Source organism: Vulpes lagopus, chromosome 19 (assembly GCF_018345385.1).
Source record: "Vulpes lagopus strain Blue_001 chromosome 19, ASM1834538v1, whole genome shotgun sequence".
NCBI lineage: Eukaryota > Metazoa > Chordata > Mammalia > Carnivora > Canidae > Vulpes > Vulpes lagopus.
Window position 1 is genome coordinate 28,909,800 of NC_054842.1, and position 20,808 is coordinate 28,930,607.

Here is a 20,808-nt window from a genome sequence, read left to right on the forward strand (position 1 = left end):
TCTAGTCTGAGGATATTTGTAATTGCCACCACCATGCGAAACGTGTTGGTCATGAACCCCAAACTACATAGATAGCATCTTGTTTTATCGTTATACACGATAAGTTTTTGTCTTATAGTTGTGGAAACTTGACTCCAAGGCATAGACTGTCTTCAATTTAAAATCATGTTTTCATAGATTTTGAACAAATCCACTTTTCATGATTACTAACAAAACATTTTACATTTTGATGAAGTAAAAGTGATTTTACTGGGCATACACTCATATAAAACAGTCCTACTTTTCATAATCCTGCTGCACATTTATAGTCCCTTGAGGAATTATAACACATGTATATTCAGCTATCATCAAAACACAGTTTTTGGTTTGAACTGCATTTGTGACACTTATTTCCAATCCAGAGAGATTACTCTATACACAGTGTGTATAATAACTTCAGAAACTAGATCAGAATTGGTTTAGGATGGGAAAAATATATTCTGAAGTCTTTGTTCCTCTTCACATCTATTCTAATAAATGCAAAAGCCATGGTTTAATATCTACAGATATTATTATCTATGCTAATTTCTAGTGTGATCCTAACTCACTGTTTGTTAATCAAAACAGACATAAGGTGGGAAGAAAGACTTACGAAAAGATTGATGCAAATGTATAGATTTTAAGAAATAAATTTTAAGAAATTGTGGGACCCAGGAAATTTAACAAAAATCCCCTACCCCTGGACAAGCAGAGCAGAACTGACTCCATTTTGTGCTGCACCTGCCTTGTGCCGACCTGCTTAGGACACTGCCCCACCCTAGTCAAGCCAGGGGCACACTCTAATAGGAAATCCAGCTCAGTGATAGGCCAGTTCAAGTGGATACTTTAGGGTAAAATGTAATTCACTGGGCCACCTGCGAATGAACCAACATGACTGTGCAACTTTCTGCGTATCCCATTGGCCACTGGCCCCTAAAAGGCTGCTAAGCCTCTAGTCTAGGGGTCCAAGTCCCTGCTCCGCTGTGTCGGGTGTACTTGGACCCAGGCTCGAGCTTGTAAATAAACCCTCGTGTGTTTGCATCGGTGTCGCCTCCTTGGTGGTTCTCAGATTCGCAAGCTCGGGCACAACAAAATAAATATAAGAATAAATGTTCTTATATTTGGATTTTTTAAAAAAGTAGGTGGGGAGTATAACTCTTAAACACATTAACTGTAACTCAGTTTTGCCATATTCAGATGTACGAGGGAAAGCTCTCTTCCTGTGAAAGACTGTCTTCTATTAGAATCTGCCAGTATCTCCACCTTTTGACATTTTTCTCTCAGTCACTAAATGTGGTGTCATTGAATCCACTACTCAAAGTTGCAGATATCATTGTCAAAAACTTCTACATATCGCTAGGAATACAATAGCATTCTTTAGGCTTGCCTGATCTCTGGACTTTTCACTTTTAAGGGATTGACTGATGCTACCTGGATGAATTTGGCCATCTTCTAGGAGACTTGAATATTAAATTTCTGTAAGCATATGAACCAGTTCTCTCTTGTTGGGAGCCATGCTGAAATTCCAAGAGGCTGCTAAGTATGCGAATGAATCAATAGCCATTTCTACTTATCCAAAGACTTTGATTGCAAGAAGATATGTGCTTCAACAAAAACTTGGTAGTGGAAGTTTTGGGACTGTCTATCTGGTTTCAGACAAGAAAGCAAAACAAGGAGAGGAATTGTAAGTAAAAATACTTCATACAAATTTTGAGTTGGCTGCCCTGTATGCATAGCTCTTAGCTCATTAAGAACATGGAGTATCGTTTACTCTTTGCATTTGAGATTCTAAGAACTTAGTAAGTGATAGAAAAACTTCTTGAATGGTGTCTAAAGATAAGATTTTTAAAGGCATTTCAGCAGGTGAGTGAAGTACCCAAATGACCTAGAGATGGGAAATGGGGTAGATTAAGTGAAAATAACATTTTTATGCATACCAGAGTCTCAATTACAACATTGCTTCCACTTAACTTGATTGGGACTTCTTGAATGAGAAAGTAAGAATTGTTTATAATGATGGCAATTTTAGAAATGTTATGAAATGCAAATAAATGGTAATTCACACTTGAAGTGAATAGGGTGTACTAAGGGAAAAATGGTATTAATTTTCCTTGGCTTTCTTCTATGGAGGAGTTTTTCAAAGTCTGAAGTCCTACAATTCTCAAATTAGGCATTTAAACCAAGCAGGAGCTCCCATCTAAAATCACATTAATAATATCGAGGGCCCTCTTGTTACTTCCTTTTCTTTGATTTTGATAGGACTTTAAACTTTCACAGTAGAGAAAAACTTGTAATGCTGTTGTCTGTTACAGATAAGGATGAATCTTCCTTTCTAGCTTTAAGTTGTTTGAATTTGCTGCAGTGATAAGTTAGTTGGAATTGGAGTTAAAATAAAAACTTGTACATCAGAAACACAGGAAAAAGACAAAGCAGAGGAGGAATGAATAAGACATCAGTCCTTAACTCTAGAAGAACAGATTTCCATCCCATAATTCTTTTTTTCAGAGATTTTGAGGCTTTTTAAAATTCTTTCAGCTTTTGCCCACTGGATTTAAAATCAATGTAATAAATAAACATTTTCTACTTCTTAATATTACATAGAAATTATAAAGGTAAATGTTGATGCTACTATTTTATTTTCAAAATCAACTTTTTAAATGGTCTTTATGTCCAGAATTTCATAGTTTTCAGTAAATTCCTACATGAAGAATGGCAACAGTGCTGGCACTTCTCTGGTATCCTTAGAGCATGGTTCATGACTCCTATCAAAAAGAATTCCAGAAATCCAAGAGGTACTCTTCCACCCATGTAAGACAGAATGATAAATTTCTGAAAATTACTAGAGTACCTTTATGGAAATATTGAGAGTAGGACCTAAATCTGACCCAGAACTTGTAAAAATCACATTGTATATGATGTGGGACCACAAGCAACTGGTCAAAAAAGAATTCTTGAGACATTTTCAGTGCAAAAAGATGCTTTTATTATAGCACAGGGGTAGGACCCATGAGCAGAAAGAGCAGCACTTTTGTTGTATGAAGCTGGTGTTTATATGCTTTGTGTTCAAGGGGGTGGGACATGCAGGGAATATTAGATCATACATGTTTTCTTTGAATTTCCACTTGTAACTACTACTGCAAGATTTCTCTGGTGCTTACCATTCAGCTCAGTATTAACTGTCAGGGAGATATACCAACAGTCATGATACCCTTTAAATAATACTAACCAGTACATATGTGATCCTTATTGAAACTATGCAGGCTGTAGGTCAGCCTTCTGGGCTAAAGGTGAACGTTTTTCTGCTTTTATCCCTCATCATAAAGACTATATTTGATTTTGTTTTTTTCAATGAGTGAGGAATGTGAAAAATCTTAAAGGAATTCATAGGATGGCTAAAAAGTTGAACACAGGGATGCAAAATAAGATGTAGGAAGACCAAATTTGAAAGCTTCAGACTTGAGATGATGGATTAGTGAAGTGTGTAGGTGTTGGGGCAGGAGGAGAGAAATGGAGAGGAAAGGGTTGGTTGGTTGGTTGGGAAGTGATTTGTCAATAACTTTTCCTGTACTTGCCCTATTAGTCTGAAAACACGTAACTTGGGCTAAATATGGCAGATGAAGCCTAGGTGTGAGGGATGAACCCAACAGTGAGGATAAGTGACAAATTACTTGATACCAGAAAATCTAGCATAGAATCTCTTGAAAAACAATCCATCATCAGAATCTCTACAACATATGACAGACAGGCTACATTCAGCCTTCAGATGTGTTTCGTTTGGCCTAAACAGTGTTTCTTTTTCAGTCTAAATTAGTTGCCAGTAATTAGCCATGTGTTGCCACTCTTCACTGTCCCTTTTACCCAGCTGTATCACACCTTTCTACTACCTGCCCGTCTTTAGACATTTGATTTTAGATCAATTGATTTTAAAACTCTCTGCTAAAATCATGAAGAGTCATGACAATGGCTGTTCACAAAATCCTAGAATGCTAGAAGGAAGGCTGTAACTTGTCGTGGTTAAGACCACAGGCTTTGAGGATGAACAGGTGAAGATGTAAAGCCAGTCTTGTTCGTAACTATAAGATTAAGGTTATGCAGTTTCCTAATCTGAGCTTCAGTTTTCTTATCTGTAAAATGGATATGATACTTCATAGGATCATAATAGGATTAAATAAGATATCTATAAATATATGAAATATCAAGATAAATACATATAATAAAGAGTATATAATATATAAATAGATATATTTATAAAGAGACATAAATTTAATTGTAAGTAGATGTGTAAAATACAGACTATCATATTACCTTATGGATATTACTCAATAGCAGTTGAGATTCATCTTATTTATAAATAGTCCAAGTTAAAGGAATAATTAAAGGAAGCCTAATAAAACTTTATCTAGTCACCCAATAACTGTACTCTCTATTAAGTGAAAGTGTTTCTTTTGCATTCCACTTTTAGGGAGAAATCTCTCAAATCACATTTCAAATCTGATCTCAGGCATGGGATTTTAAAATCTTATTCAAGGATCTTTCTTGAGATTGTAACAATTCTATTGTCATCTATTCTTTTGTATTTGTATTCAAAAAGCAATTGATCCTCAGAATGTTGACCTTTTAGCTACCAGTTGAATCTTCAGTCTGTGAGCAAACCACATTAATTAGCACCACCCATTCTCCAAGCAATTTGGTTAGATACGATTTTAAATTATGCTTTACACAGGGACGCCTCGGTGGCTTAGTGGTTGGGCACCTGCCTTTGGCCCAGGGCGTTATCCTGGAGTCTTTGGATCTAGTCCCGCATCAGGTTCCTTGCATGGACCCTGCTTCTCTCTCTGCCAATGTTTCTGCCTCTCTCTGTGTGTCTCTCATGAATAAATAAATAAAATTAAAAAGATAAATAAATTATGCTTTACATAATAGGCTGCAAACAGGGAATTGGTTAGTGTCAGAGATGGGTAGAAAATAATACCAGAAATGTTTCTATGTTATGAATGTTATTCCCTTAATAGATCAGGGTAGATCTGACTCCCTTCATTGTTTTGTAGACATACCCCTAATCTTTTGAGATTATAAAGAAAGTATATCATAACCTTATGTACCAGACTATCTCTTAGTATCCCATTAGAGTGACTAGAGTATACCATGAATCTGAGATGGTCCATAGGACATTTATGTGAAAATGTGAAATCTAGGATTATGTAAAATGCACTTTTAGATTTAATCAAAGAACTAAACAAAAGAATATACTATTCTAACTTTTCTAACTTTTCTACTTTTCTAACTTTTCCACCAGAGTATTGCAATTTATCATTATGCCACTTGGGGGCATCACTCTACCATTGACATTTTTCATATACTGTGACTGTGCATTTTAATTACAATGGACATACCACATTCTTTTATATTTTTATTGACTTTCTGCTTTAGCTATGGGATTAAAAAGAAGCTACAGGCATGACATTTGATTAATGTGTGTTTGGAGAGAGTTTTCTTTTTGACATAAAGATCTGCCATTTCTTTTTTAGTTATCACAGTAGAATAATATTAAACTTAAAATGAGTATTGAATGACAAAGAGGTTTTTCTTTTAATCTGCATCATGAAATTTATAAAACAATATTTAGGAATATTTTCTTTCATAATTATAGAAACTCTGGTCTAATGGATGTGAGGATATGATAATGTTAACTGATTTTTATAAATATTGTTCTAATTCTACTTCATAATTTTATATTTTTGGTAAGCTGTCAGACTTTATTTTTTTAAGCAAACCACAGATTTTGATGAGCTAAGAAGTTCTTTGGCCCTTATCACAGTGCATGTAACTTAATAGAAAAGAGACGTTGAGGAAGTAGGCTTACCCTAAGATACATGATTAAACTTGTACATGATTACTTATACATGATTAATCATGGCCACAGTTGGAATGAATTTCAACATTCATCTTATCAGCATAGAATGCTGGTTATAGTGCTGTTTTTAATTTCATCAACTTAAAATACAGTGACATTATTATTTAGAATTGATTTGGTGCTGTAGTCTTTTAGTTTGTCAACACATTAGTATTTAATTTATGTATTAAACCTTTGCTTTGTTCTAAGCACCAGTAAGGAAACTGAAGCAGTAGGAGCTAAGGCTTGGCTCTCAGGAACTTCCAGTCTAGAAGATACAATTAACATGCATAAAACAGCTAGCAAACAGTATAATATTTAAACATCTATATGCCACTTTGCTCTCAGAGTTGTTGGCCACTGCTCACATCCATTCCTAGTTATCTATCGTTTTTATTTTACTAGTTTTTGTGAATTATCCAAGAGCTTTCATATTTTCCCCCTTGGTCCTGTCAGTGTAAATATCCAAATATTTCCTTTTTTAACTATTTACTTAACACATTGGCCTTTGCCTAAATATGGTCAGCATGGTTAGCATGGAAATGCTTCTCTCTCCACAGAACATTTCTTCTCAGTATCAAATGTCTACAGCATGAGATAAGGACTGGAGTCAAATCAGAAAAGTTACCAAGTCCTTAGAAAAATGTCTTCAAGCCTGGGCATTTGCCTCCTGGGATAGCTCTTGAGCCTATAGAAGAACAAATTTTTTAAAGTCCTAACAGGCAGATTTCTCACCCAGCCACAGAAACATAATGGAGGAGAGAGGACTAAGAGCTGCTGCTAGAATTAGTCCCACTGACAGCAGAGGAGAGAGGTCCTTAGACCTTAAGAATAAAGGAGGTGAAAAGTCATAAAGGTTCAACAAGAATAATAAAAATCAATAAAACCCCACAACAGTCTGGGTCCATTATTGTCAGATAGCTCTCCTAAGCCCAGTCTCTTCCTGAGAGCATTCAGACTTCTGTACCAGTTCCAGAATGTTCTGTTGAGATACAGTCATCAACAGGGCTGGGACTGAGGGAGTCAGGACCTTTGAAGGACAGAACCATCATTAAACCACCATACTAGGATCCAGTCCTCAGCTTTTCATCTTAATATACTTAGAGATAGTCAATTTTGGTAGGGGCTCATGTTAACTAAATTCAGACAAGACAGATCTGTAAATCATAATGCCACTTCTTAATTCAGGGCCTAGAATGAATAGTATCTCTTTTCATGTGTCCTTGCACCATTTTCTTTCTTTTTTTTTTTTTTTCTTGCACCATTTTCTGATGAGAGTTCTAGAGAAGCTGAATATCTAATCAGAAGTAAAAATATAGCCAAAATGAAGTAGAGGGAATAGTTGAATAGCTGTTTGCTTAAGCCAAATAAAGAGTCTCTTCCTCATGACAGAGAACATTGTTCCAAAGTGACCATTTTTTTCAGAACTGTGCATCTTCTGAACAACTCTGGATGCGCATACATTCAGTTATCTTTAGGGTACCTTCTTTTCCTATAATGAAAGTAATATGCATATGTTTTATTAAAAGTGCAGCTGTGCATAAAGTGGGAAAATAATTCTATAATCTTGCCACCCAACTTCTGGTCTTTTCTATGTGTGTTGACAAATATTTATTCACTCTTCTAAGGAAACATATAGTATTGGTCACAGTGGTTGCCTCAGAGATGGAGGATGAAAGTGAAGGAGATGTACTTTTCACTGAATCCTTTTTGTACATTTGGAATTTTGTACCATGTTAAAGTTTTAAGAAAACAACACAGAGAAAATAAAAGTAAAAAAAAAAAATAACTCCACATGTTAATTCAATGAATGTTGGTCACTATTTGCTGATCACCTGCACTTCAAGGTGCTTGAGTCTGGTGGTTCTCAACCTTGGCCAAAGAATAGAATCACAGTATTTTAAAAAATACATGTTGGAGTCATACCCTAGAACATTGTTTTAGTTGGGCCACACCCCAGGTATCTGGGCTTTTTGAGAGCTTCCAGGTGATTCAAATGTTCTACTAGGCTTTAGAATATCTGGTCTAGTGGGAAATAAGAACTCTAATTGTATCATCATAAGCTGACATAACCATTGTGAAAGGAAAGTCTTGGTTGCTATGAAGTATGATAGACCCATCTAAGCTGGCAGCATAGTGCTGGATGAGGCAAGGCTTCTGAGAATGTATTGTTTGGGCTGAGACCTGAAGGATGATTAAGAACCAGCCAGTGATTTTCTCACTTTATTAGGCATCAGAATTGCCTGGAGGGCTGCTAAAATGCAGATCGCTGGGCTCTACTCCTAGATTTCTGATTTAGCAAGTCTGGGTGAGGCCTGTGAATTTGCATCTCTGCCCTCTGTTGCTGCTGGCCTGAAGACTATACTTTGAGGATCACCGAACTAGACAAACGGGTGGGGAGAATAGTTCCATTCAATGTATATATAATTTTGCATCTTCTTTGAAGCACTAAGATATACGTATTTTCCCATGTTACTAAGTACTCTTAAAAGCATTGTTTTAAATGCTTGCATAATAGTCCATTGTATGGCATTGATAGCAGTTAGTTCCCTTTTATTGAATATATTGATTCTGGCAAACTCTTTGAAGTAGAAGTAAAAAAACTATTGTACCTTTTAGCATCCTCAGGGATTTAATGTAATGATTGTTCCAACATATCCTTTCTGACAGTGGTATAACCCTGGAAAACTAATGAAGAACCAAGATTCAATCACTGAGAAGTGATGGGCATTCTCTGTCATTCAACTGAAGCGTATTTGGGCCAGTTCTGAATTATGACCACATTTGCTGACATGCTCAGTTGTAATTAGGAAAAAAAAAGGACTTCATCCATTTTCAAGTTTATTTTAGACACAGAGAGAAATAGAGAAATCAGTTTTCATATTGTAAGGAATGAGCTTGAAAAGCCTTCCTTTCTGTATATAAGTTTTCACCATTTATAAAAAAGGATATTATTTCCTCTTAGCAAATTAATAAATTGATGATTGTAGCCTGACAGTGTCAAAAAATAGTTAAAAATGAGTAGTAGTCCTTACCAGAATGCATAGATTTTTATAATATTTGAGATAAGCTTTCGGTGACTCAGAATGTGACAGTAATTTCTTCTATTTAGTAGCTGGTAGCTTTCACAATGCTAGTGCTTATATATTGCACCTACTTAGTATTAGTATAAACACCTATTTATGTATTTCTGTCCGATTTATTTAATCATTTTAATATATCCTTGCTTTCAGTTTTGACTCATTCTAAACAAGACATTAGTAGATTTAATAAGTCCAACTTTGAGCCCATTTTATGTACTTTTATTAAAGCTATTATTTTTATCTTATGACCAGGCATTCTCCCCACTGGGTATCTATGGTGGGAGGACCGGGTATTGAGTAGGCTGAGTTAGTTTAATAGGATTCAATGGTTTATGCAGTGGGGTTATTAAAACAATTTGGAGGAAACTAATGATTTCATTTTGCCCTGCCAGAAAACAGTTTTCATTGTTGTGATCAAGTCTTGTTCCCTTAAAATCTTCAATCTTTTAAGAGAGATTATAATATGAAAACATATATTTTTTTTTAATTTTATTTATTTATGATAGTCATACAGAGAGAAAGAGAGAGGCAGAGACACAGGCAGAGGGAGAAGCAGGCTCCATGAGCCAGGAGCCTGATGTGGGATTCGATCCCGGGTCTCCAGGATCGCGCCCTGGGCCAAAGGCAGGCGCCAAACCGCTGCGCCACCCAGGGATCCCTAATATGAAAACATATTAAAATTTCTTTTAAAACAGCTCGTGTTCTAGAGGATCTTGCTCATCGGTTCCTCTTAGGTAAATATGGGAAGGGTAAATTTGAACTTGGACTTCACTTTGGGCTTTACCAATTCTCTCTCTGTTACAAAATCAAGCCCCTGAACTTCTGGCCATCTTACAATATTTAAGGTTTGGGAGATAAGGAAAAAGAGAATAAAATGCAAGAGTGCACAGTTACCTTGACTTATCTCAATCATGGTAATGAAGTCAACATTTTGGGGTAAATGATTTACATTTTCCTGAGACTGCTTCATTGTATGTATTAATGTAAAAAGAGTCATGAGCTTTTTATTTGGTTTTTAATATTTACAGATGAGAGATGACTAGTAAAATATTTTAGGATGAGTAGGATGTGGGGAACCCCTCAGTTTCATTTTGGCTTGGGCAGGGGGCCAAAAAAGCCTGCTTTGAAGACTGAATCACCAAGAACCATTTAGAAAGAAGACAACACACGAAAAGCCTTTGTTTTTTAATGCTTTTTTTCCCCCTCATCACTATTGTTTGAGAGAAAATGGAAGTGAATTATTAAAAATATCACAACTAAAAAAAAATCACAACTAGATTGTTGACAGGAAAAGAATATAGGCAAATTACTATTAGATTTTTAGACTGTTTAAATTCCTTACTTATTCTACTCTGTTCTTCTTATGTATTGTTTTGTTGGATTTGTGAGCAGGGAAGCTAATGGTTTTGCCAACATTGAGTAATACCCTAACAAATAAGGAATATTATTCATTTAAACGTGTGAGATTGGGGGATATCTAAGTTATTTTGGTAAATGATAATTTAAAAATGTAATTAGATATGCTGGTCCCCTTACATTGTCATTGTTGACTACCCCAAATTTTTAAAATATAAGATTTATGTAAGCCTACTATTTTAACTGTTATTTTGTCTCATTTATTCAATAAGTAAAATATTTTAAGGATGAGTGAATAATATGCAAGAACAAAACTTTGTGTGTGTAATATAGTTCAAGTCCCCCCCCTCCCAGTCAAAAGTGTACTTTTTTCAGGGAGATGACATGATTCTTAATGGATTCCAGAGGAACCTCAATAACCAAATTCAGGGTTTTAATGGGTAGTATCGGAATATTTTTCAGTATTTAATCTCTAACTTTAATTTCCTGGCCCAAAGCAAAGCACCCTTAAGTATAATCTGTAACTAACCTTCTTGTTTTTGGTTCTTTTCAAGCAGCCTTCTTGTGAGACTTTTTTTCTCTAATAGCTTTTGGTGAGTCAAACAGTCCAATACTCTGCCTGACACAGGGCAAGTGGTTTCCCTGCACCCATCACTTACTCCAACAGGATCAGCAGAGGGAGGGATTTTCTTTTGTCAGCTTTTCCCTTTCTGTACTGATCTGATTCCTTTTTTGACACATGCATTGCCTTGTGGGTAGTTTCGGCTAGCACCTACCCTCATGACTATTTTGAACTGGAAATTTGAGTTGTGATATCCACCTTTAAAGAAGTTGGAATGAGATACATCTATAATGTAAACATCAAAGAAATGAGAAGGTGGAAAGCTCTCAGGTTAAAATTAGTTTCTGGGTCACTTTATTACACTTGAGCCAATTTTCCTGGGGAAAAAAGTTGAGTTGCCATGACATCCATTTCTAAATAGTGAATTTAGAGTGATGTGCACGACTTAAAAGTCAACAGGGGGGAAAGGCAACCGTTAGGTTACTATTAGTTCCTTGGCCAGTTATTCCTAAACTTAGTTTTTGGAACCTAGTGATTTGTAAATTTATATTTATATGAGAAATAGACATGGTTGACACAAAGTTCTAAAAGTAGCTTCTGTGCTACGCTAATTGTGTAAATAATTTCATGTAGTATTAAAAATAAGGAGTTAGTATTATATGACATTTATTGCTTTAAAATGCCGTGAAACTGGGGATCCCTGGGTGGCTCAGCGGTTTCACGCCTACCTTTGGCCCAGGGCGCGATCCTGGAGTCCCAGGATCGAGTCCCAGGATTGAGTCCCGCGTCGGGCTCCCTGCATGGAGCCTGCTTCTCCCTCTCCTCTGCCTGTGTCTCTGCCTCTCTCTCTCTCTCTCTCTATGTCTATCATAAATATAATTAATTAATTAATTAATTAATTAAAACACCATGACACTGACCTGTTCCATACTTTAACAAGAACACAATCCCTTTTTATTTTTCAGCTGCTTTCATGGCCCCTGTTACCTAATACTTATAAGTATGAATGAACAATTATGAAATGTTTGATATATGCTATAGAATGTACTTGTTACAGCAGTGCTGTTATTTACTATTTATGTGAAAAACCCACCTAAAGTTTTAGTTATTGAAAAAGCAAACTTTAGAAAATGTGTTTGGAAAAAAACCTTGAACTATGATATATGAAAACCTCTAAGAGTGTTAAACTGGCTGATTTTGCAGTTTCTAGTGATAATCATTGTGAAATTTCATAGTTTGAGCTGAATGTTGGTTTTTAATCTTTGGGTTCAGACCAGTCAATATTCTTGGTTTTAGTTCAGAGAAGAATTATAGGCTTTGCTTTTCATGACCTTTATCGAGCAAGTGAGGAAGGAAGTTTAAAGTGTATGTTGATCCTCTAGTCATGTGTTCTAGGTTTCCAAATTTCTAAGAGTAGAACATTTAGAATATTGAAGCTTTGATTACAATGTGTCTGGGTATTATATGCAACTGATGAATCACTAAATTCTACACCTGATACTTTGGTAATATGTATTACCTAGTAATGTGTATTACCTTTGGTATATGTTACCTAAATGGAATTTAAATTAAAAAATAATAAAAAGAATGTGTTTGGATGTTAGCTTCCTCAACTTCTCCCATAGCGATGGGCACTCAGCATTTTCATTAAAGCTTTATTGACATTTTCACTTCCCTTATAAATTTGAACTTAGAGAAACCCTTAAAAATCTAATTAGGTAGTTACACTTGTCTTCCCTTGGGGAAAATTTGAGGAAGATTTTTGGTCCAGTAGCTTTTCATTGTCTCACTCCCTTCTCTCCCATTTCATTGGCCTTGCACAAATGCAGATACTGTGGATTTGGGGGCAAGATTAGCCTATCTATTTTTTTTACAAAATTTGAGTTGCCATTTGTTGATCAGCTGCTTTTAATTCACGTTCTCTCTCTCTTTTTAAATATTCCGTTTATTTATTTATGAGAGACACAGAAAGAGAGGCAGAGACACAGGCAGAGGGAGAAGTAGACTCCTTGTGGGGAACCCAGTGCAGGACTCCATCCCTGAATCATGGGATCACGCCCTGAGCCAAAGGCAGATGCTCAACCACTGAGCCACCCAGGCATCCCAATTCACATTTCTTTGAAAGATATTTCTGTACAATGATTATCAAGCTCTAATGAGTAGTTTTATTATTTTTAGAATTGTTTTATAAATGAAAATTAAAGGAAAGATCAATGAAAGTTGTGATTTGCAAGGCTATTTAACAATACTTAGAAGTAAAGTATTTAGATATTTGATATGGGTGGGACTTGACACATATCCAACGTTGACTTTTAGTAAGCCTTACCATCTTTGAAGAAGTTGAGTTTTGGGCTCATAAGAGGTGAATTACATTCAAACGGTTTTGAAAACTGAGATAAGCAAATAATAATTTCCTCCAGGTAAAGCTATTTTGGCATTACGTTGCCAGCTTGGCATAACCATAAAAACTCTGTGTGTATTTGTATGTTTGTATGTACATACATACACATGAAAACTGTATGTATACACACACAAGTGCTTGCGTGTGTGTGTGTGTGTGTGTGTGTGTGTGTGTGTGTAGACATACATTCTTGAGTTCAGATTTTCGGTTCAACATTAGTTTGAGCAGCAAAGATTGTACTCAGCTGATAGCAAATATCCTTCTTTGACGGATGAAGAAGTCAGGGCTCAGTATCTCATAATTACACTTAGACAGACACTAGAGTACCCTGGGGGGATTCCTACTTTATAAAAATTCAGAAGGCATTAATATGGCCCCTTGTTGAAAAGCCCACACCGAGAGGCACTAACTATACCCATGCCACTGCAGCGTGGGGTAATTGTGGGGTGTCCCCTCGGCAGCTGCTGCTGGCTTGTATTATGCCATTAGCTAGACTCACTCCAGGATTCCTTGGAAACTGTGTGCCTGCCTGAATAATTTATTACCCAGTGATCAATTATTCATAACTCATTATTACAACTGAAGTAAAACCTAAAACCTAAAGGTGGAATCATTTTGCCACTTATGAATATCCAACAGATCATCAGGAGATTGCAGGAGATTTTGAAGTCCATGCGGTCACCTCTGCCTATTTGTTTCTCTGAAGGGATTCCAGAGAGAACAGCCTTCTGAAACAGAATCAGAATCAATGAAAGCAGTAACAAATGACTCCCTGCTGGTTGTGTTGTATTGGTTCATCTCTTCACACTGTTTATCTTTTTAATTCTGGCTTTATTTACACTAAGAAATAAAATTTTGGTTTAAGAGAAATTCAGAGATATTTATGGCACTTGGGTTAATTAAACCACTCTTAGGAAGTAAAGAAGGATACAAAATTATCTTCATGGTGTAAAATGCAGGTACATGTAATTCATTTTATTGACATTAGTCACATTGCATTCACTTGTTCCATTAGAGTTATAGCTGTGTTGTATTTTATTTATTTATTGGACCATATCTTTAAATAAATGACACAGGTTTTTTCACATATATAAAAAGCATTTTAATGAAAGTTCTATGAAAGTGTAACCAAAAGAAGCCTAATTGTTTTGTTGTTGTGGTGGTCCAGGATGTATAATGGGAAATATTTTGGTTTAAGCAAGACTGATTATTCCTATTTTTAAAATAACCACCAAGCTTTAAAAAATGTGTTAAAAATAGTTGGAGAGTTTGAAATTCCACTTATTTTGGGCTGTAAAACAGAGGTTTGCCCTTGGAGTTTGCTTTGCCCTTGAACACTCTCGCATGGAAGAATGGGCAGAAATCTGTGATGCTTCACACTCGGAGTTGCCATGTCAGTTTTGTGGCATTTTCTGCGTGGTCACTTCCAATAGTATGTTGGTACTGATTTTGAGCGTCAGAGTTCTAACCCCAGCTTAAAGATAAAAGTCCCAAACTGTTAAGCAAGCACTTTCTAGTAGAGGTTCTAGATTTTGTGTGTGTATATATTGATTCTTCAAATGGAATGAAGGCTATCCAACCAAGTTTTATTTTTTAAATTTTTAAAAAATATTTATTCATGAGAGACATACACACAAAGAAAGGCAGAGACAGAGGCAGAGGGAGAAGCAGGCTCCATGCAGGAAACCTGATGTGGACTCGATCCTGGGACTCAGAGATCACGCCCTGAGCCAACGGCAGACGCTCAACCGCTGAGCCACACAGGCATCCGTGTTCAAGCAAGTTTTAAATGGGCTGAACCCATGCTTTTCACACTGAACTACATATATGATGTCCCAGATGATCCATCAAACAGGAATTTAAATATGGATTTAGTTTTACTATTCTAAAAATATATGGATACTTAAAAATAATTTTAGGTCAGATGTGAATATGTCACAATGTAAAAAATTTATGTGACTTTTAAATGTTTAATAAAATTTTAATAGGTTATACACATTCATATGGCTCAGAAGATATAAAAAGATGTACTGTTTAAAGTTTCCTCTCATCCCTGTCTTACTTTTTCTGAGTTCCCATTCTCTCCCCCAAAAGATAACCACTGTTAATAATTTCCTATGGATTTTTCTGGAATTACCATATGCATATATAAGCAACTCTAGAATTCTTATTTTTGCTCCTTTCTGATAAAAACTCACATTTTACACAATTCTGTTTTGTGCTTTTTTCATATGCCAAAATATCTTGGAGCTTTTCCCATGTTAGTATTAGAGAATGTTCCCATTCTTTAACAATTGTATAGTATATTCCACTATATGGCTATACTATTATTTATTTACCTTCCTGTTGACGTACATTTGGGATGTTTTTAATCTTTTGTTGTTAAAAACACTGTTGCAGTGAATAATCCTGAACATTTGTCATTTCACAAACATGGCACTAGATCTTGCAGGAATTTTAAAACAAAGCATGAGATTTCAGAGACATGTCCTGCCTTTGGCAATCCCATTTCAGGGGTCTGAATTTATCCTTCTTTGCTGTTAGAGATATTTTGCTGGAAAAGCTTGAGAAGCACCCCTGGAAACCTGCTATTGAGGCCGAGTGATGGGATGATTTTTCACTTTCTGAAATAACTTCTGTGAAGTGATAGTGACAACATTACTTTGCCATCCTGTGTCTCCTGGAGGTTATGTAAGAAAATATGTGTAAATTTGATGGCACATTATTTATAAGCAAACATGTTGTAAAATCAGCCAATTTGGTTGTAGGCATTTGATACAATGAAACATTTATAGCTATGAAGCACCAAACACTGGTACTTTTGAAAATGTTAATAAGGTGTTCTGTGTAAAAAGGAGTTCCACAATTATGCAAGTTTAGAAAACACTTGGTTCCACAGAGTTAAACCAGTTTTGTTTAGATTTTTTGTTTGTTTTTACTGAGGGACTCTTTTACTGAGGGACTTAAATCTGCTGGGGTAAATTGTGAATCTTCAAGAGTTTTTTCCAAACTTGTTTAACCACTGAACTCCCTATTTTTCTAGCTATTCTTACTAGCACTGGTATAGTGAGGAGCCCAACTTAGGAAATACTACCCAAATTGGACACCATGGCTACATGCTGAAATTAGTGGTCGTAAGCATATGTAGTATTTAAATTTACAAAAGATTTAGTAAAGGGAATCAGAAGGGAAGTCACTATTTTGAAACTGATTGTCATGAACAGCAGATGGTGGTAATGTAACATGCAAACCAACTATTAATACACAGCAGTATTTCCCATAGGGACCATAATGTCATCTTCATTTAATTACAATCTTCCAATATTTTAATTTCACTGGTGAAATGAATAAGAGGCTAAAAATAGATCACTAATATACTTTTAATTTCTTCCTTTAATTTCTTTCTAGGAAAAGCACAAGTTGGCTGAGAAATAAATTTGGGGAAATCTTTATTTCCTCAGACCATTTTAACTGGCATGATTTGGTTTTTCTTATTATCTTCACATTACATGAACATTCCTACTTTATGGATACCACAAGGATGTATGTGTGTTCTGTCTCAAAAGAAAAAGTCATAAATTTAGCCAAACTTAATTCTGTCCATGAGAATGGCAAAGAGCGGTTTCACTCAACAAGCATTTAGTTAATAGCTGCCTAAGAGATGAAGCAGCTACCATCATTTTCCTCCAGAGAATGACATTTAGATTGAAAGTAGGATGGGAACTCACCTCTGTTAGAAAGGCCATGTGGTGAGAAGGATTAGGGTCTCTTAGAGGTTGAGAGAGATATGGGTCACTTCCATTCTTCTGGGGTCTATTAAATATAAAACGGTGTAAAACGGGGCAACAAAAAAATGGGGTATGTTTTAAATGTAAATTTAACACCAAAAAATTTAATATGCAAAAATACAATGCATTGTGACTATGTTTCTCACAGGATAATTACAGAATATAAATTTTAATTCCTAGTGTATTACAGTTGGGGCGGTCCAGAAATGGGAAATACATTTAAAGCTGTATGGGGAACATTTTTCCCAACTGTCTATGCAACAGAGAATTTAATCTGGCTTGGAGCTCTTGTCAACAGTCAACATTTGAAGCACTTCATGAATCTGCAGCACTGAACAAAAGGCCATTTTGGCCACTTATCAGGGATAAGCCCTGTTGCAAAAGATAAACCTAGAGGAGTTACTCTTTCAGTGAAAGACATCTGGGCCTACTTGATAGACATGGAATTGCTGAAAATGGCCCAGAGACAGCCTTTATTATTTAGATTGATGACTGTCCCCTAATATGTGAAACCACCGTTTGAAATGACCCATCAGAGGTGCACTTGGGCAGCATTGCACCCTATCCCTGCCACCTCCTTGCTCCAAGCTAGTTAAACTTGCCTTATTTCTGCTGTAGCAGAAAGACTAGCTTCAGGTAAAGGTGATATCTTAATAAACGGGCCAGGCCATGTCACCCCTGGGAGATAGGAGAGCCATGACATCTTGCTGTTCCCTGGGTGGTGAAGGATCACTTTTTATTATTATTATTATTATTTGAAGATCTATCACTCCAGACCCTGCAAAAAAAAGGGGGGGAGGGCTAGTTTATATCAGCCAAGTACTTAGTGCAACAGAATCATTCAGTCAGTAACAATTAGGAAGGGATCTTTACCTTAAGTAACCTACAGTGTGAACACCTTCATTCAGCCTTTAGTCAACGGGTAGATTGCTAACAATATCAGGTGCTGTCCTAGGCGTGGGATACAGCGGCAAACACAACCAAATCATGTTCTTAGGGAGGGGATATTCTGGTGGGGCTGTGAAGAGAAACAATGAATAAAATCATACGCTAACATGTGATTCAGTGCTATGGAAAAAATAAAACAGAGAAGGAGGATAGGGAGAGTGGGTGTGTGTCTATCTGATAAGTACTAGTAGATAGTTTGTATTGTTTGGTGTTAAGATGATAGTAAATAGTAACTGACAAAAACATCCAAGACAAAAGATCATTGGAAGGAGTTTTGTAGCAAAACCTATCCCTAATACTTCTGTTTTTCCAGCAGCAGGACACAAACTTTTTCCATATGCTTATGTTTCTGTGTCTGGGCAGTAGTGCACAGAGACCAAGTATGCTTTGTGTTATTCAGTTCCTTTTCCTGCAGAGTTGGAGCCATTTTATAGCGGAATAAGGATGACTGTGTGTTGAGAGAAGTGGTGCTCAAGTTTTCTTCTGAAGGGCCTTAACCTCATTTCACTGCCTTGAGCTCAGTGGAGACTTATAAAATCTCTGGCTGGGCAGTCCGGGTAGCTCAGCGGTTTAGCGCCGCCTTCAGCCCAGGGTGTGATCCTGGAGACCTGGGATCGAGTCCCACGTCGGGCTCCCTGCATGGAGCCTGCTTTTCCTTCTGCCTGTGTCTCTGCCTCTCTCTCTGTCTCTCTCTCATGAATAAATAAATCTTAAAAAAAAATAAATATAAAATCTCTGGCTAGCACTTCTCTCCGTGTCTTGTGTATCTTTTTCTGCTCTGCAGAAGAGATTTGACACTGGATGAATGGACGCCATGGAAGTGGGATGGGGAGATCTCAGAGGGGACAGCTGTCCCTGTTCCTGTTCCTGTTCCTGCCCTTGAAGACAGAATCTCCCTAGATATGGCAGGAGTTAGGAATTTTCAGAGGGGCATTCAGTTTTCCAGGCTTCGAATTCATTCGATGCCTGAAAAGTTTTTGTTTCTACTTCAGTGGCCAGCTCACTTAGTGTGTTTTTTTCCCTGGCCAAGGTCAGTGATATGGAGGCCCTCAGGAAATTCCTCCAGGTGGGGCCTGAAGGTCTTCAGACACCTTCACTAATGGTTTCTTTTGGGGAGCAGATGGATCTAATGTGCAGTGACTGCTGTTTATTATTCTTGTTACCCAGAGATATGGGTGCCCCCTGTCTTGAAATACGGGCTTTGTGTTGCAGTGAGGGAAAACGTACAGTGTTTGAAACTCCCTAGTGTGAAGCCCCTCTTGATCAGAAATGATGGCAGTGTGCTATGTACAGTTCTGGTAGAGGTAGAGAGAAGCTTGCTGTTATACATCCAGATGTAGAGCTGAGTCATCAAGGGCTCCTAGTTTCTTTCTTGAGAGAAGATAACAAAGAGGGTCAGAACAGATGCCCTCTGCAGAAGCACCCGCCCTCTCCTGTCCTTGGTCCCCCATTTGAGAGAAAGCAAAACCAGCCCCGGGTTAGGGCCATTCAGACAGTCAAGAATCTGCTCTTCAGAGCTCTGAAAGCTGTTGATATAATATCTAGCTATTGTTTATCATTGTATTTTATGTAAATAAAACCCATTGTCTCATCACCATCTCTTGAGGTCTCGAAATTTCCATCTCAGTTCCCTTAAATAACTTCTACTCTAATATTGACAAGAGATGGAAGTCACCCCTAACTTGAGATCCTAAGACAGTTGTACTTTTTACCCCGTGATCCTCACAGACACGTCTGTTTGGGTGACAGGAGCTGTCCCAGGGCACAGCTGAGATGTTGCAGAGGTGCTTAGCTCAAATCTAAGGTGTGCTAGAAAACAGACCGAATGTGAGATTTCTTGGATCTTCACTAAGGATTTAACCATTACATTTTATTTATATTTTTTAACCATTACATTTTAAACATGCATTCTAATTGATTAAAGATGAAGTTTTAAATTTTAATTTGTCTGAATTTTCTGTGAGAATAAAATTGATCAAAGTTGATCCAGAAAATCCCAGAAATTTGTCTTTTTATATTGTTTCTCGTTAATAATAGTATTAAAAAGAAAAAGTACTTCAACAGCATTGTTTTGTTTGATCAGTAGTTCTATAAGGATGACTCAATTGAAATGGCTTTTAAAAAAATTCTAGATAAACTACAAGGTATTACTAATCTCTAGCTCAGGAGAACTAATTTAATTGACAGTGAAAATGTATTTTCAGTGTATTTTAAGAAGCATTATTTTTCTTGGTTCCTATGAAAATGTATTTTAGTTCATTGAAACTACCATGAGTTGCTTCAGTTCTATTTCAGAGTAGTTTTCCTGGAGCTGGAGTTTCAAATGCAAGAGGAAATTTTATTATATACATTAATTTTGTTCTTACATACATTCTTAAAGAGGGTAAAACCATTATGACTTAGTAGTTATTTCCCTGACGTAAATTAGAATTATAGAAGTGTAATCCACAAGAAATAAACCTGATTTTAAGATGTAATAAAAATCCCATTAGAGAGTCTTATCACTTACTGAAGCTCTGTCAGTGTGCATTTAATTTTTCCATATAGTCCTTTCAGGAACTGAACCAAATTAAGATCTGTCCACATGATGTGAGGTATATGTGTCAAATAGCAGTTTTATCAAAGTAGGCATATAGTTAATTCCCATCTGGTTGGCTTTTTCTATTGACTCTAGAGTTAATTTTTAAGTGGCCTCACTGGTGTTTGATTGCTCTGACCACCTGATTTGCTTCAACAGAAAAGATGTTTCAGTTCCTTTT

At 36.5% G+C, this 20,808-nt stretch overlaps 1 protein-coding gene across 11 annotated transcripts in view; it reads left to right on the forward strand.

Moving 5' to 3' along the window:
- The window catches only part of NEK11 (NIMA related kinase 11), a 237,473-nt gene that overhangs the window by 2,149 nt on the left and 214,516 nt on the right, over window positions 1–20,808 (forward strand). For 5 of the 11 annotated variants that reach the window (XM_041734128.1, XM_041734131.1, XM_041734126.1 and 2 more), the window contains one exon: window positions 1,433–1,702. The exons of 4 other annotated variants lie outside the window; for them this stretch is intronic. In XM_041734128.1, coding sequence (XP_041590062.1) covers window positions 1,533–1,702 — 170 coding nt within the window. In that variant the 5' untranslated portion in view covers window positions 1,433–1,532. Of the gene's footprint in view, window positions 1–1,432; window positions 1,703–20,808 lie in introns of those variants that run through there. 2 more of the 11 variants (XM_041734132.1, XM_041734134.1) reach the window with 2 other exon arrangements.